At 34.7% G+C, this 14,883-nt stretch overlaps 1 protein-coding gene across 2 annotated transcripts; it reads left to right on the plus strand.

Moving 5' to 3' along the window:
- The first annotated feature begins 1,954 nt into the window (after positions 1–1,954).
- LOC112799764 (AUGMIN subunit 4) lies at positions 1,955–11,170 on the plus strand. Of its 2 annotated transcripts, none has more exons than XM_025841797.2 (14): positions 1,955–2,317; positions 3,050–3,275; positions 3,375–3,422; positions 3,869–3,994; positions 5,422–5,763; positions 5,886–5,985; positions 6,112–6,160; positions 6,799–6,892; positions 7,347–7,418; positions 7,504–7,562; positions 10,054–10,122; positions 10,206–10,257; positions 10,488–10,565; positions 10,835–11,170. In XM_025841797.2, the coding sequence occupies exons 2-14, from the start codon at positions 3,147–3,149 to the stop codon at positions 10,910–10,912; spliced, it is 1,296 nt and encodes a 431-aa protein (XP_025697582.1). In that variant the 5' UTR covers positions 1,955–2,317; positions 3,050–3,146; the 3' UTR covers positions 10,913–11,170. The 2 variants fall into 2 exon arrangements, with proteins under 2 accessions (XP_025697582.1, XP_025697588.1); XM_025841803.2 differs by having other exon boundaries at positions 2,104–2,317; positions 3,085–3,275.
- Positions 11,171–14,883: the final 3,713 nt, after the last annotated feature.

The following is a 14,883-nucleotide window of genomic DNA, read 5'->3' on the forward strand; positions in this document are numbered from 1 at the left end:
ACTGGAAGGAGGAGGGAAGTGAGACTCAGTCGAAGAGACTGAGAAATTGGGGGAGGATGAGGCCAGTAGGGAGGGAGGGAGGAATCATTTGACTTACAGGGTAAATAGCAAAACGCAACATTATTTTTTGAGTTTGGAGAAAGATTAACAAAAAACACAAACCTTGATCCGGTCCAAATTTTAAAAACCAACCGGGTTGAAGTGGGTCAAAGTTGGTCTATTGCATCTGCATGTCTGGTCTAATTGGTGGCTCAACCTGGTTTAAGATCCGAATGACCGTCCAACCGATCAAGTTGAGCTCGGTTTGATAATACTGCTTTTAGGACAAATATAACTAATAGATGGATCTTTCTATTTTTTTCAATTATTTTGTAAATTGTGATTTCTTATTTTATAATTTTTAAATGGGATTAAAAACATTATATAAAAAAATGTTGAATAATAAAACATCATACTTTACAAAATAATTGAAAAAAATTAAGAAAATTTATTTTCAATAATACTTGATAATAATTTTTTGCCTATAAGTATGGATAATAATTGTGTTGCATCATATCTGTATATTCGATCTAAATAAATACAAATGGATATTTTAGATAAATTATTAAATTTTATGAATTTAACCTTCTTTATGATTGCTTAGAATTTGCAATTTGATGACTTTAATTAGTCAAAATTATGGTGTAAAAGCTAAAATTATTCCTTATGTATAAAAATGTGTTTGCTAGACTTCCTAGTTCCTATTAATATCATAGTTATCAGAATCAAACCGGTAATTGATCCGATCATATAACTGAGTTATTGGGTTATTAGTTTAATTAATAAGTCACAATTTGAACCGATTGATTCGGTCATAATTAAATATGAATATAAAAAAATAAATCTTCATTTAAATTTAATTTAATTTAATTATATATAAAATATAATAGGACATAATATATATATATATATATATATATATATATATATATATATATATATATATATATATAAAAGATGCCTATAATAACTATGAGCAGATATAAAGTATATAAAAAAATGTGTGGCAATCAAATATGTTGATATCATATATATAATTATTAGTGTTATATATATCGAAAAGTTATTTGACTTGGTGACAACATGATATTATTAAAGTTTTTTCTTTTTCTAGCTCTTTCTTTTTGGAGGCTTTTCATAGTTGATATCCTACGGTGTTCCACATGTTGTGCGTTTACTGGTGGAGGTGCGGATTCAACAGTTGATCGCTTTTGGTTCGATACGAACCGTTTGATTTTTAACGAATTTGACTACTGTTGACCGAATTAATTAAAGGAACGGTCCAAATAACAAACCAAACTGACTAGACTCTCAGTTCACTGATTATTTGGTCGAATCGGCCGATCCGGTATAATTTTGATAACTATGATTGATATATGGCATTTTGTATTTATGTTTGGTATAGCAATTTTGCAGGAAGTGATAGACGCAGTAAATTAGTTTTTAGTGGAACCCTCCATTAAAAAAAAATAAGATTATTAAATATAAATATTGGCTAATGTCTTTCGTAAAAAATGAATTATATTGAGTAAACACCCAATTCGGTCCCTATTTATTTTAAAATAGGACAAGGCGACTATAAACTCCGTAAAATTAGCGAATAATTAATTAACAAATCAAATTTTAATAAAGAAAATTAAAAATGTAAATTTTATAGTAAAATAAGATAGAGCTAATTAAAATAAGAATTTTGATACTAATTTTAAAATAAAATATAAAAATTAACCTTTTAAAAATAATAGAAAACGACTAAACATAACCCACAAAACCCCACCGCCACCCTTTTCTCTCTCACTCTCTGACTCTGTCGCCAAAAACTATGATTTTGAAAATCGAGTCGAAATTGTCGGTCGAACAGATTTAACCGAAATCTAGTCTCTTATTTATAACTGTTAGAAAGAGCACCATTTAAAGCCTGGTCAAAAACAGACGGTTGGACCGGATTGGTAACCGATTCGAATAAAACTATGCCATTTTGTTTATTTGTAAAAAAAAAAAAAAAAATTAAAATACAGAACCATTCGCGAACCAAACCAACCAACCCCCCCGCCCTTCCCCCAATTCGTGCACTCCCTGAGACCTCTGAAGCAAAGCAAAGGTGCAAAACCGTGGCCCTTCATTGCCGCCGCTGTCCCCATGTCCTCAGCGCCGCCGCTTCTTCCTATTCCCCGTTTTGAAGAACCCAGGTAGCTCGACACGTCGTCTTCATCTTCGTTGGCTTCTCTGTTCGTGGCTTGGAGTAGCTCGCCGTCGGGTCGCCGGTTGCCGTCCGTCGAAGGTTAGTGGCCTCCGCTTCTTCCTTTTAATTTCTGAATGTTCGGTCTTCTTCTTCATTTGAAGTTCTGAAATTGTTGTTTAATCATGGTTGTTCCATTTTTCTTGTAATCTTTTGTAATTGCCTGTTGCTGATGGATCTGTCTTGTATTTGCTGGTTGGTGATGGCTGTAAATTTTGTTTTTTTCAAATTTATGGATGGCTGGCTCTGTTAGTCTGATTTAGTGTTTTACTGTTTTGTAATTGCTGGATTTAGTCTAAAATTTTTGGCAAAAACTTTAATAAGAGCATTAAGTTCATCAGTTTGTGCTTTCCATCTCGCTACAAGAGCTGACTGTGAGGAAACAGCGGATTCTAAGCTGACCACTTTGTTGACCAGCTCATCAATCTTCTCTGCCATTTCTGTCACAGTGAGAGTTGTATGAGAGCCAGCCTCAAAGTGTTCTTTAATCTTCTCCTGTAGTAACTGCACCTCCTGTTGATGCTGACTTATTTTATCAGCATCTTCTTCCAACTCCTTTGTTTCAAACTTACTGATTTAGTCTGAAATTTTTGTTCAAATTTACTGATGGCTTTGTTTTTGTAATTTCTGGTTTTGCTGGGTGAAGGTTTAGTGTTTTGGAATGTTTTATAATGTGCTAATGTTTGTAATTGCTGGCTTTGTTTGTAATTGCTGGGTGAAGGTTTAGTGTTTTGTGATTATTTGTTGATGATTTTTTGCCGGTCCGGTTCTCAGAACCTTGCCAAAAACCCATTCCCCCTCTCTCTCAGCCAGCAGCAGCAGCAGCCAGCGCCCACGATTCCACCAAAACGTCACTGTTTTGAACTCATCAATGGTGAAGGGGCTCCACGGCCAGAACCTCCCTGCTGATGTGACACAGGTCGTTGATCAGCTGGAGCGCCATTGCTTGGCTCCTGATGGATCTCTCATCTCCAAGCCTCTCTACAACGATCTCCAACTCGTATCTCTCTCTCTTTTTCTCTCTCTAAGGACTCAACATTTTTTGACCCATTTTGACGAATGTTTGACTTTGGTATTGACTCGCTGAATGGATTTGCAGGCCAGAGAGGAAATGTGTAGGGAAAGACTGCGTTACTTGGAAGCCATGGTAAAGTGTTTTCTATAGAATGAATTAGGGTTTTAGTTCTATATTCTATGATATTTGTATCTGTAAAATGATTTTAAAAAATAGCAATAGTATGAAGCTGTTATAATATATTCATTTTTCTTTTCTGTTTTTTGAAATTCTGGTGGTGGTTGAATGACATAGTGGCATGACCTATTCAATCTGATTCATTTAAAGGTTATTAATTCTGCTATGTTGTTCCTGTCCTCGATTTCTTGCAAACAATTCTGGCTATTGAGATTTTTTCTAAAACCAATTTTGACTTGGGTCTAAATGTTTGGATGGTGTGATCCACAAACTCTTGGAAGGGTTGTCTTGTCTCTTTTTCCGCAAGATATGGTCATAATCATGAGAAAAGTTAGCATGAGAGGATGCATTAGGGTTTACTGATATGTGGTTCTGATACCGTGTGTTGGTTACACTTTCAGGCAATATATTCTGAGGCCATTGCTGTGGTGGAAGAGTATCAGCAAGCCATTTCAATGTCTAGCCTTGGTGGACTTCGAGATACTGGCGGTCTTTATCCTCAGCTTGGGTTAAGGAACTCCCCTCAGGTACAACTATTAGAATTGTAACTCTGTCAATTTTGGTCCTGTAATATTTTACGTTATGTATACAGAGAAAACGGTTGCACTCTACCAAATTGTTCCTTATGGGAATCGTTTGTTACATGAATTGTCTCCTTTCTTATCATAACTTAAATGATAGGCTACAGGGGTTGATATTTGAATATCAGTATAATTAAGATACTGTGATTTTAATTTAGGTATTATGAAATTGATAACAAAAGATACTATTGAGTTCTTCATGAAATTACCTAGCTCTAATCTAAGAGGTTCTTTCACAAGTAAATGAGGAAATAGGTGCTATAATGTCTAAGCTCTCAATATAATTAAACAGAAGATGGAGGATTTTGGAACAACTAGTAGCTATTTATCCCTTATCCCATTTGCAATGCCACATTTATGTAAGATTGAAAATCACTCTTGAATTTATTAGAGGTGGAAAGTGTCTTCAGGCATTAGTTACCAATGTTCTTTGTTGGAAATTGGAATGTAGAGTTACAATAAACTAGTGTATTAATAGACACTACCCACTTATTTATTAAATGTGTGTAAAATTAACAAATGTGGAATTAGTTAAGATGGTGAGTGGCTTACACTCTAATCAAGAGGTCTTGTGTAACCAAAAAAATTCTTTGCTGTAGATTATATAAAATGAAGGGTATTTTAGGAAGAAAGTTATGCACAAAGTCTCTCCCATATCCCCATTATATATAATAGAAGAATAGAAGATAGATATACCACCTCTTCGTGAGCTTCATTTGGTAGTCTTTTACTTGATTCAGTTTGTTTAGCAAATAAAGCCTGAGTCTAATATTTTGAATTTTTGTAAATGAGATGTGGGTCTATCTTCTGCTTATTGATACTATTCATTATTGTTAGCAGAGGAATTAGCTTAAATAATGTGTTTCCTGTGGATTAATATTTGCTTGGCAATGGTAAAGATTTGCTTCTTTGGTAGTTGGCTTTAATAAACCTAAGAATATATCTTTGAACCTTAACATTATAAGTGTGCTTCATTTTAGTCTTTGAAATTTCAAAATTAACTATTTGCTACTGAAGTTATATTTCATAGATCATTTTAGTCCTTGGCCAGTATATGATTAGTCAACAGTCATATTTTGCTGAGGTGTCACATCAAAGGACATGTCAGCATGTCACATAGCTTTCCATGTAGTTGATTGATGATGTGGTGTATGCCACACCATTGGTCAACATTACATGACTAGTGGAATATTAGAGATTCAATAATTGATTTATTTAAAGTACTAAAATAAAGAGTGTGTGCATTTTCAGAGACCAAATTGAACCTTGACTTATTTAGCTCTTATAGAAACATTTCTATATTTTTCTATCATGTTATGATAGAATATGTTTCATTGAGTTAACAAAAAAAGTTACATATCCATCTGTATCAGGTTTATGAGACTTTGGAGCATCAATTGGTTGTGGCTGAAGCAGCCCAAAGGTTGAGACTACCTCTTATCTCCAAGGATGGAGAAGTCCATACTGAGGATATTGAAAAATTGAGTGTAATGTCTCGAAGCTCCCTTGACAGTACCAACACCAGCACCACGAACAACTCAAGCACAACTTCGATTAATTATGCTACTCCAAATAGTTCAGTTACTGGGATTAATTCTTCCCTTGCTGCTATGGATTCAGGGGAAGCTGCAGTTGGTGGTGTACCTAATCGTTTTCTTGGTATTACACCTGCTTATTTACGGCAAACTCAACATCAACAAACAACATTATCTGTGGTATGCTAGTTAGCAAAATATGAAAATCAGCTTCTAAGCAAGGACTTTCTATGATAGGTTATATTTTGATGTGATTCACTTGGTTATGTTTTCCTTATTGACACATGAAACACGCTTTCTAGGATATGACAGAATATCACATGTCACTCTCACGTGAGATAGAGGCCCACTTGAAACTGAAATGTGATAAATTGTCCAATGCCTTTGTTTTGGATGACAATGGTAAGTTTGACCAGCATATTACTGATCTTATATAGGGATTGAGGTTAACTGATATATATATTTTTTTTTTGTGTGTGGTTCGGCATGTGATTTTTTTGCAGCTGATTTCCTTTTCTCTTCACTCAGATTCTTCATCATCAGGAATTCAAAGTTCAAGTTCTCGGCTTCCAGAAAGGTCTGATCTCATTAAATTACCTTAATTCTTTTAGTAGTTGGCAAGCTGTATTGATTTTTACCTAAAAAACATCATTTTTACGGGATAAAGCAATTTGTTATATATTGGACCTACAAGTATAGCTAAACCCTTGTTTGAATCGTATGTCATCAGAGTTAGGACATGCTAGTTTTTTTATAGACAGTCGACCTTGGCATTATACAGTGGCCCGCAAAGTCATGTCTAGATACTTGTTAAAGAAGTTGTACGAAGTTAGATATCAATCACATTTTATGTAATGATTGTATTGTGTTAATGAAATGATCAATGCTCAATATTTGTTTTACTTCTGTTGGTCTGAGTAACAAGTATCAATGTTATGCAAGTCTTGGTTTCTCTAGCACTACAAATATAGAGGATTTTTATTCCCTTTAAAAATAATCTGTTTCATTTAGGTTTCTAGGTGATCACATAGCTTATATTTGCCATTACTCATGTCTTATGCTAACCAGAAACATTCATGCTTTGAATGAAATTTCTAATATGAAGTGAGTAACATAACATTAATATGTTGATTGCTTGATTCAGTATATGTAAGTTCCATACTGTACATATCCATGATTATGACTTCATGCTCTTCATATCACTTCTTTTTCCAGGGTCAAACTGTTGATTGAGGAGATTGAAAGAGAAGAAGCTGCACTGCGAGATGATCTATATTCTGCAGATAGGAAATTTGCTGAATATTATAATGTACACACATGCATTTATTACAACCACCATCTTTCTTGCAGACAGATACATTTTCCATAGCTCTACTGAGTCTGTGTGCACACACGCATTATAGAGGGAGGGAGGAAGGGAGAGTGTATGAGTGTTTAAGATTTGCTTTTTGGCATAATGCTCATGATGATTACATATTGAAAAAAAATTGTTTTTGACAAAACAGAAAAAGGGGTGGATGTTGGTTTCAACTGACATGAGCCCATTGATTTATCACAGTTTGAGCGGGAAAGTTAGTTAGTAGTTGGGGTTGAATTGAAGGAAGTTCATCAGGTGGAGAGGGATTATGTCTGGTGAATAGGCGTGTTTTGGGGGAGGAGAAATTCTCAAGTTTTCTTAGAGTTGTACACTATACAGTGGATTTTCTTTCATTTCTCTACCGTACTAATTGGATACCAGTTCTAACAACATTATTCTCTGTCAGGTCTTAGAGCAGATACTTGGAGTGCTTATCAAACTTGTTAAGGATTTGAAGTTGGATCATCAGCATAAACATGTGAGTGACTATAATATGATAAAATCCATGATTTGATAGTTAAGGCTGTATCTTGATTTTTCCCAATGTGGCAATATATTTGTAGGATGAGCTGCAGAAGACGTGGCTCTGTAAAAGATGTGAGACCATGAGTGCAAAATTGAGGTTTGTTTTTTGAAATACGCCCTTTACAATGTCATGATTATCCAATATCAATTTGCTTTGAGGGTTTGGTTTGAAATGATAAGATGATAATAGAAAATCACAGAAGTGAGTCATTTGGTAAAAAGACAAGTTGCAACTCTATTTTCTTGGTAGGGGTCATTTGAAATTCAGCTTTTCCTAGTCTTCATCTATAAAATTTCCTTATTCGATCTCTTTTTAAAATTCCATGATTGGCTATTCACCACATTATTTCTTTGATGACTTCTCCAACATTCTTTTTGGTGCTTCCCCTGCTGTGACTATTCTGGTAGCCTCTACTCCACCTTGTGCTCCCATCACCGCACCTTGCTGTTCTGCCACTATTCATTGTGTTTCCACTAGTGTCCACCATGAATGGCTCTTTTCGTTGTGTGTTTCCTGGATGATGACCCTGTGGTCGCCTTCATCTGCACAGCCAAACCAGGTGGTTGCATTTTGTGCCGGTCACCATTGTGCCTCAATGTGCCTTGGAACCTTCTTGCATGCTATTCAACCGCAACAGAATCTGTTGTGCATGTTGTTGAACAAGGGTTATGAATGGATGAAAAAAAAGAGTATATACCCATTTTGGTCCTCAAAGAATTTCAAACTAGACATTTTAGTCCCCAACTAAAATTAATTACTCGATTGGTCCCTAACAATTAATTCCGTCAGTCACTTAGGTCCTTGGCTTTGTCAACTCTAACGGAAGACAAAATGGTCCCTGAAAACTCTTAATATGGGACAAAATGATCTCTGACAACTCTAATAAGGGACAAAATGATCCCTGATCCCTTTATTCGAAAACGATACTGTTCTTCCCCAATTTTTATCATATCTTGCATAATGCTAACATTCATACTCTCTTTCTTCACCTTCACAATCTTCTTTTCCATCTCTTCCTTCCTCCTCTTTAGCTCCAAGATTAAGCCATGGTGTAATTGTCACACGTGTTGCACCTACCTCAACATGTCATGGACCACACACTTCCTAAATCTTTGTGACTGGTACATCCACCTCCTCTGCACTTCACCCACCAAAAGCATCCACTTGCACGTCTTTGATAACATCACCTCCAACCCCGACAACGTCCGCGACATCCTCAAGACCAAGTTCCACAACTATTCCAAGGGCACGCCTTTCTCCACTCTCTAGCAAGCAATATAGACTGTTAGACATTAGGACATCATGAGAATATTCTCCTTCGACATCATATGCAAATTTTCATTTGAAATAGACACCGAATGCTTCATTTCTTCTTTCCCGGAGTCCAAGGTGGCAGATAGCTTCGACCTCGCATCCAAGATATTACAACGAGCAATGTCACCGTTGCCGCTCATATGGAAACTGAAGTGATTACTGAACATTGGTTCGAAGAAGCTGAAGGACGTTGACAAATCAGACTTGCTGTCTGGATTCATGGGATCCATCGAAGACGACAACTAGTTGAGAGACATAGGCATTAGTTTCCTGAGTATGAATTGGTTGAGAATAAGTTGAAAATTTTTTTTCTTGTGGACATTAAATTTATAGAGTGTGCATTGTGTAGTTTGAAGTTATAGTGTTAGACTGTTAGTGTTATGCGAGATATGATGGAAATGGGAGAGAACAGTGTCGTTTCCGAACAGAGGAGGTCAGGGACCATTTTGTCCCCTGTTAGAGTTGTCAGGGGCTATTTTGTCCTCCGTTAGAATTAACGGAGTAAAGGACCTAAGTGACTGACGGAATTAATTGTTAGGAACCAATCGAGTAATTAATTTTAGTTGGGGACTAAAGTGTCCAGTCTGAAATTCTTTGAGGACCAAAATGGGTATATACTCAAAAAAAATAATGGGAATGCTAGGGAGCTAACACTTTTAGTGGTTCAAATATAAGATAATAAATAAACAAAATAAATAAGGATCACTAACATTTCTCAAAAATTAAAGTTAGCTAAATATTGTACATGAACAGATATTTTGAAACATTAAAAGTTAAAAATGACATAAATTTCAATTAACAGAATAGCTGGTTTGCCTTGTATTCCATATTATATTTTGGTTTAATTATTTTGAAGGTATTTATAATTTCAGCCAATTTTGAAATAGGTTATTGTATTTAAAGTTTATAATCAAATCTCTATTTTCCTTAAATTTTTCTATTAAGTAGCTATAGATAAATATTTATACCATGTTTTTATATTACAAACATTTCTGAACCAGGTCCCTCTAGTTTAAAAAGTATTGTCATCAAGATCCAATACTGTAAAAAATTTCGTAGAATGCAGGTATATGACTATTTTTAATCTAAACGTACTTGATGAAAAACATTTGTACAGTATACGGGATTGGTTAGAAATGTTTAATTGATACCCATCTAACTGAAAATTAAGTGAAACTGGAGAGGTTTTCCAAAGTAAATTAAACTTCATTATTTTTATTATTGGTAGAAAGTTGTTTGTTTAATAAAAGATATATTTGCCATTACATATCAGGGTTCTGGAACATATTCTCCTGCTTGAAACTTATACAAAGGACTCTATACCTGCGCTTCATAAGATAAGGTACAGATGATGACCTCTGTAAGTTCATAAGCAGTTCTTGATATAGTATTAATCAACTATTTTTTATCCATTTTTTATCTCAGGAAATATCTTGTTGAGGCAACTGAAGAAGCGTCGATTGCGTATAATAAAGTAGTATGTTCCTACTCCCTATGTCTCCAGTTCCATGGTTGAAAATTTTGGAAATTAAACACCTAACTTGTGGTCTCATTTTAATTATACCTTTTAAATGGTTTCAGAATGTGATTGCAGCTAAATGGTAGTCATATAGTATTATGTTCATGACTCTTATGGATTGTCTTTTCCTCCATTGTTGTGGTTGTTCATCATATTTGTGTTGGTTGATATTCTGGCAATTTTACCAGGTAACACGCTTGCGTGAATACCAAGGTGTTGATCCTCACTTTGACAACATTGCAAGGCAGTATCATGACATTGTAAAGGTGATTTATTTTGCTAAAAATTTATGATATTTTATATTTACATTTTTTAGATTAAGATATATATATATATATATATATATATATATATATATATATATATATATATATATATATATATATATCGCAAAATTTGGGGCAGAAATAAGAAATTGTAGGAGAAATATACGTCTGTTGAACAAAATTGAAACTCTGAGAAAGCAGGAGCTAAAATTCATATCAATACTCCTTAGCGATGATATTGTTTAAATTGTCTGATTGGTGTTGTGCAGAAATTGGAGAATATGCAATGGACAATCCACCAAGTTGAAATGGATCTGAAACATTTACCAGATAACACCACCAGTTAGGAGTTTTTATTCATTTGGCCTCTTAACAGTGGTTGGTTTGATTTCTGTAAATGGTAAAAAGTGTATATTCTTTGGTTATGACTCTGCAGTGATTGTTACTTGTCACCGATGATTTAGAATGATGTCTTACATCTTCTAAAGATTTTGTGCAATTTTCAACTTGTGTGCTTTAAACATTTCCCAGGAATGACTCTCAATTTTTGTAGAAAGGGGAAACACAACTTTTGTACTTTAATGACAATGATGTTTTTACCGTTAGATCACTTTGTTCACTTTTAGTTTCTCATACTTCAGTGGTTGCTTAAGAATCTATAAGCACGGGCATAACATAGTTTTTGATTGCGGATGGCGGTGAGCCAAAAATCCGTTATAAAGTTATAGTGGATGGCGTTACAGAAAATGGCGGATTACCTAAAAAATATACATAGATATAAAAAAAAAAACATACAGAAAAATTGCAAATATAATAAATTATAAAATCTATTTATATAATTAATTTTCTAGTCATAAAACATCCAATTAATATAGAAAATATAATAGCAAATTTAGCAAATAAATATAAGGGGTAAGTACTGTTTTGATTCCTAAAGTTTAGCGCCAGAATCGAAACCGTCCCTGATGTAATTTTCGACTTAAAATCGTCCTTAATGTTGCACTTCATTTTAAAATCGTCCTTTTTAATAAAATTTTTTAATTTATTCCAAATTTACCCTTACTTTAACTTTAATAAAAAAATATATAATTAAAAAAAAGGAAAATGCGTTTTGGGGGGGGGGAGGGGGGACGCAAAGGGTATACGAAGGGGGAGGGGGAAGGGGAGGGGGAAAGGGGGGAGGGGGGACGGCGCCGGCGGCTGTCGCTGTCGCCTCGGCTGTTCCCACCGCCGCTGGATCCGTCGCCTCCACCTCTGCCTCGCCTCCGCCTTTGCCCCGCTGCCTCGCCGACCCCACCGCCGCACTGTCGCCTGCCGCTTCTTCTTCTTCTTCCCTTATTATTATTATTATTATTATTATTATTGTTGTTGTTGTTGTTGTTGATTTGTGGAATATTATTGTTACTTTCTGTTTCTGATTTGTTGATTTGGGAAAGGGGGAGACGGGGAGGGGGAGGGGACGCGGGGTGGGGAAGGGGAAGACGGGGAGGGGGGAGGGGTGGGGGAAGGGAAAACGGGGAGGGGGAGGTGACGCGGGGTGGGGGTGGGGGTGCGGAGAAGGGAAAACGGGGAGGGGAGGCAGGGAGGGGGGAGGGGGAAAGGGTTTAGGGGGGAGGGGGACGGCGGCGGCGTTGGTGGTAGTGCTGGTGGTGCTGGTGGTGGTGTTGGTGGAGGTTATGGCGGAGGTGTTGGTGTTGGGAATGGTGGTGGTAGAGGAAGTAATTATGTTGGTAGTGATGAGGGTATTTTTGTCCAAAAAAAATTAAAATGACGATTTTAATACGAAAAAAAACGTTAAGGACGATTTTAAATCTAAAATTAGAAGATGGACGAAATCGATTCTGGCGCTAAACTTTAGGAACCAAAATCGTACTTACATCAAGTTCAAAGCATAACTCAAAAGTCATAATCAAGCCATAAAATAGAAGATATAAAACATAAAAAATTAAAAACTATAAATCATCTATATTCATTATTTAAGCTCTCATCAAATTTATCCAAATTAACACGATTATTATTGTGTCCCCTGCCCCTCATCATCCTCTGATTCGGTATTATTGAATCGAATCTCCTCTTCTTGTTCTTCTTTATTTTCAGAGTCCTCTTCATCTTCAAATTTTGGTTCTTCTTCCTCTTCCACAATTACTGTCTTTCCTTTTCCTTTTTTTTTTGAAGCTTTAGATCCACTTGGTCCATCCTTTGCACCACCTCTGTAGTTGCAGGTTCTTTTCTTTTTCTATTTTATTGTCTTCAAGTATTTATTGTAGGCTCATGTCTCCCATTGTTTCAAACACAAGGTTCCAATTTAAAATGTTGTCATCTTAATAAACAAAATCAGCATCATCATCCACATCATCATCTCGAAAAGTGACAGTCCAATAGAAATGACCAATAAACTGAATTTTGGGGAAAAAGAAATTATCTACAGAAATCACAGTTGGGGATTGGAATTTTAAAAAACCAAATTGAAGAGGGGTTATATTATTGTATTATTATTTACCACTCCAAAGTAGAGATTTTAAGTTTTTTTTTATATTTTTTAATTAACATTCTCAATAAATAAAATTAAGAATTTAATTATCTTGTGTTCTAACTTCTAAAGACATATTTTAAGAATACAATAATAATTTTTTTCAAAATTTTTTATATAAAATAATTTAATTTCTAGTAACTTTTAATAAATGATTTTTTATGATATTCTTAAAATTTACTTTAAAACACATTTGCAAGCCTCATTAAAATGCAAATCTTCCTGTCTTTCTTGTTTCAACACAGCTTTATTTATTTTAGGATAAAAGTGAGTACTTTTATTCCCGAAATTGAAAGGTTAATTTATTTAACAACGGCTTTAATGATAAAAATCTGGACTATTTGCACAACTTGTGTGTTTAATTGTATATTTAAGATATATGAATTATATTTAATGGTTTGTGTATCTTGCAGTTGTAGTTGTAATCACATGAGGAGAAATTGTTGGTTAATGTGACTTGTTTCTGAATTAGCTTTGCTATGATTTGATACTGATATGCCATGCTCGTGTTGAATTGTACGGCTGAGGGGTCGTATGAGTACAGAGCACACATGCGTGTGTGGGCGCAACATGTAAGTTTAGCTACACGTCAGCTTCAGGGAAATGATTCGACTTATTTTTCATCCATGTCATCGTTATCTGCATGATGGGGAGGGAAAAAAAGTGGTGGGAAAAGAATAAACTTAGATATTATTATAGGATATTTAATTATTTATTATGAAACCAAAACATATTTGTGTAGGATATTATACGTAGGGGAGTAAGTGGATTTAGATCATTCTGTCAACCGTATTATCAATTCATATGTATATATTAAAAATCAATAATTAAATTAATTATTTGTATAAAATATATATATTAAAATATAAAATATATATTAAAAATAAATTAAATAATATATATTTTATATATTTATATAAATATATAATAATTATCTTTTAGTATACATATGATACTTTTATAATTTGATTATTCTATTAAAATTGAATCGATTTTTAATTAATTGTTTTTAATAATTAATGAGAAATCAGTATAGTTGGATCCCTTTTTATTGGATTAGATATCATTTTTCTGTTTTGTGTTTAAACATGCAAAGAAATAAAGCAAAAATTATCTTATATTCGAGCAGATGATTTGTTAGAGATCAACACAAGACTCAAACCAAACAATATGATTAGAGTTACTTTTGGCACCATATCTAGCCATTCAATCTGTAGCTCTATTTACTTATCGAGACACCCACTCAACGTAAACAAGCTAAGGACTGAGATAAAAGTTTCTGAATCTTGTGAACTAAATCTGTTATTTCAGATGAATACCCACTTGTAAGATCATGCATGATGAACAAAATGTCAAAGCAATCCGTTTCACATATAATATCCCTCAAAACGCAATCCCAAGTTAAAACCAACCCCCTCCAAGCAGCAAATAATTCACATATAATGATAGACCAGGGAAAATGCTTCCAGAGCAGCCCGAGATCCAACCTCCTTTAGAATCTCTACTAATACACCCGAACCCCGCTAAATTTGAATCCGGATACAAGCTTGCATCACAATTAATTTTAAAACTGTTGCCTGCCAATGGTTCTCGACATAGGCGATTTTGGAGAGACCTAAAGGCATTGTTTCGATTCCTGTAAATCTGTAAGTCCTTGGCGGTAATTCTGACCAGCCAAGGCCTTCTGAAACCACTCTTCAAGAGCAGTACCAGCCGTCGAGTCCAGGATACTAGGATCCAACATATGTCAAATTGCCTTTGATCGTTCACAGTCTCTAAGGCAATGCT

This window comes from Arachis hypogaea, chromosome 1 (genome assembly GCF_003086295.3).
Source record: "Arachis hypogaea cultivar Tifrunner chromosome 1, arahy.Tifrunner.gnm2.J5K5, whole genome shotgun sequence".
Taxonomy (NCBI): Eukaryota; Viridiplantae; Streptophyta; class Magnoliopsida; order Fabales; family Fabaceae; genus Arachis; species Arachis hypogaea.

What these genes read in the sequence shown, in the direction of transcription:
- LOC112799764 (XM_025841797.2), top strand. Translation starts at nt 3,147, where the DNA reads ATGGTGAAGGGGCTCCACGGCCAGAACCTCCCTGCTGATGTGACACAG. An exon ending in AATTTGCTGAATATTATAAT is followed by an intron (nt 6,893 to 7,346) that starts GTACACACATGC and finishes ATTCTCTGTCAG; the next exon opens with GTCTTAGAGCAGATACTTGG. An exon ending in CCTGCGCTTCATAAGATAAG is followed by an intron (nt 10,123 to 10,205) that starts GTACAGATGATG and finishes TTTTTATCTCAG; the next exon opens with GAAATATCTTGTTGAGGCAA.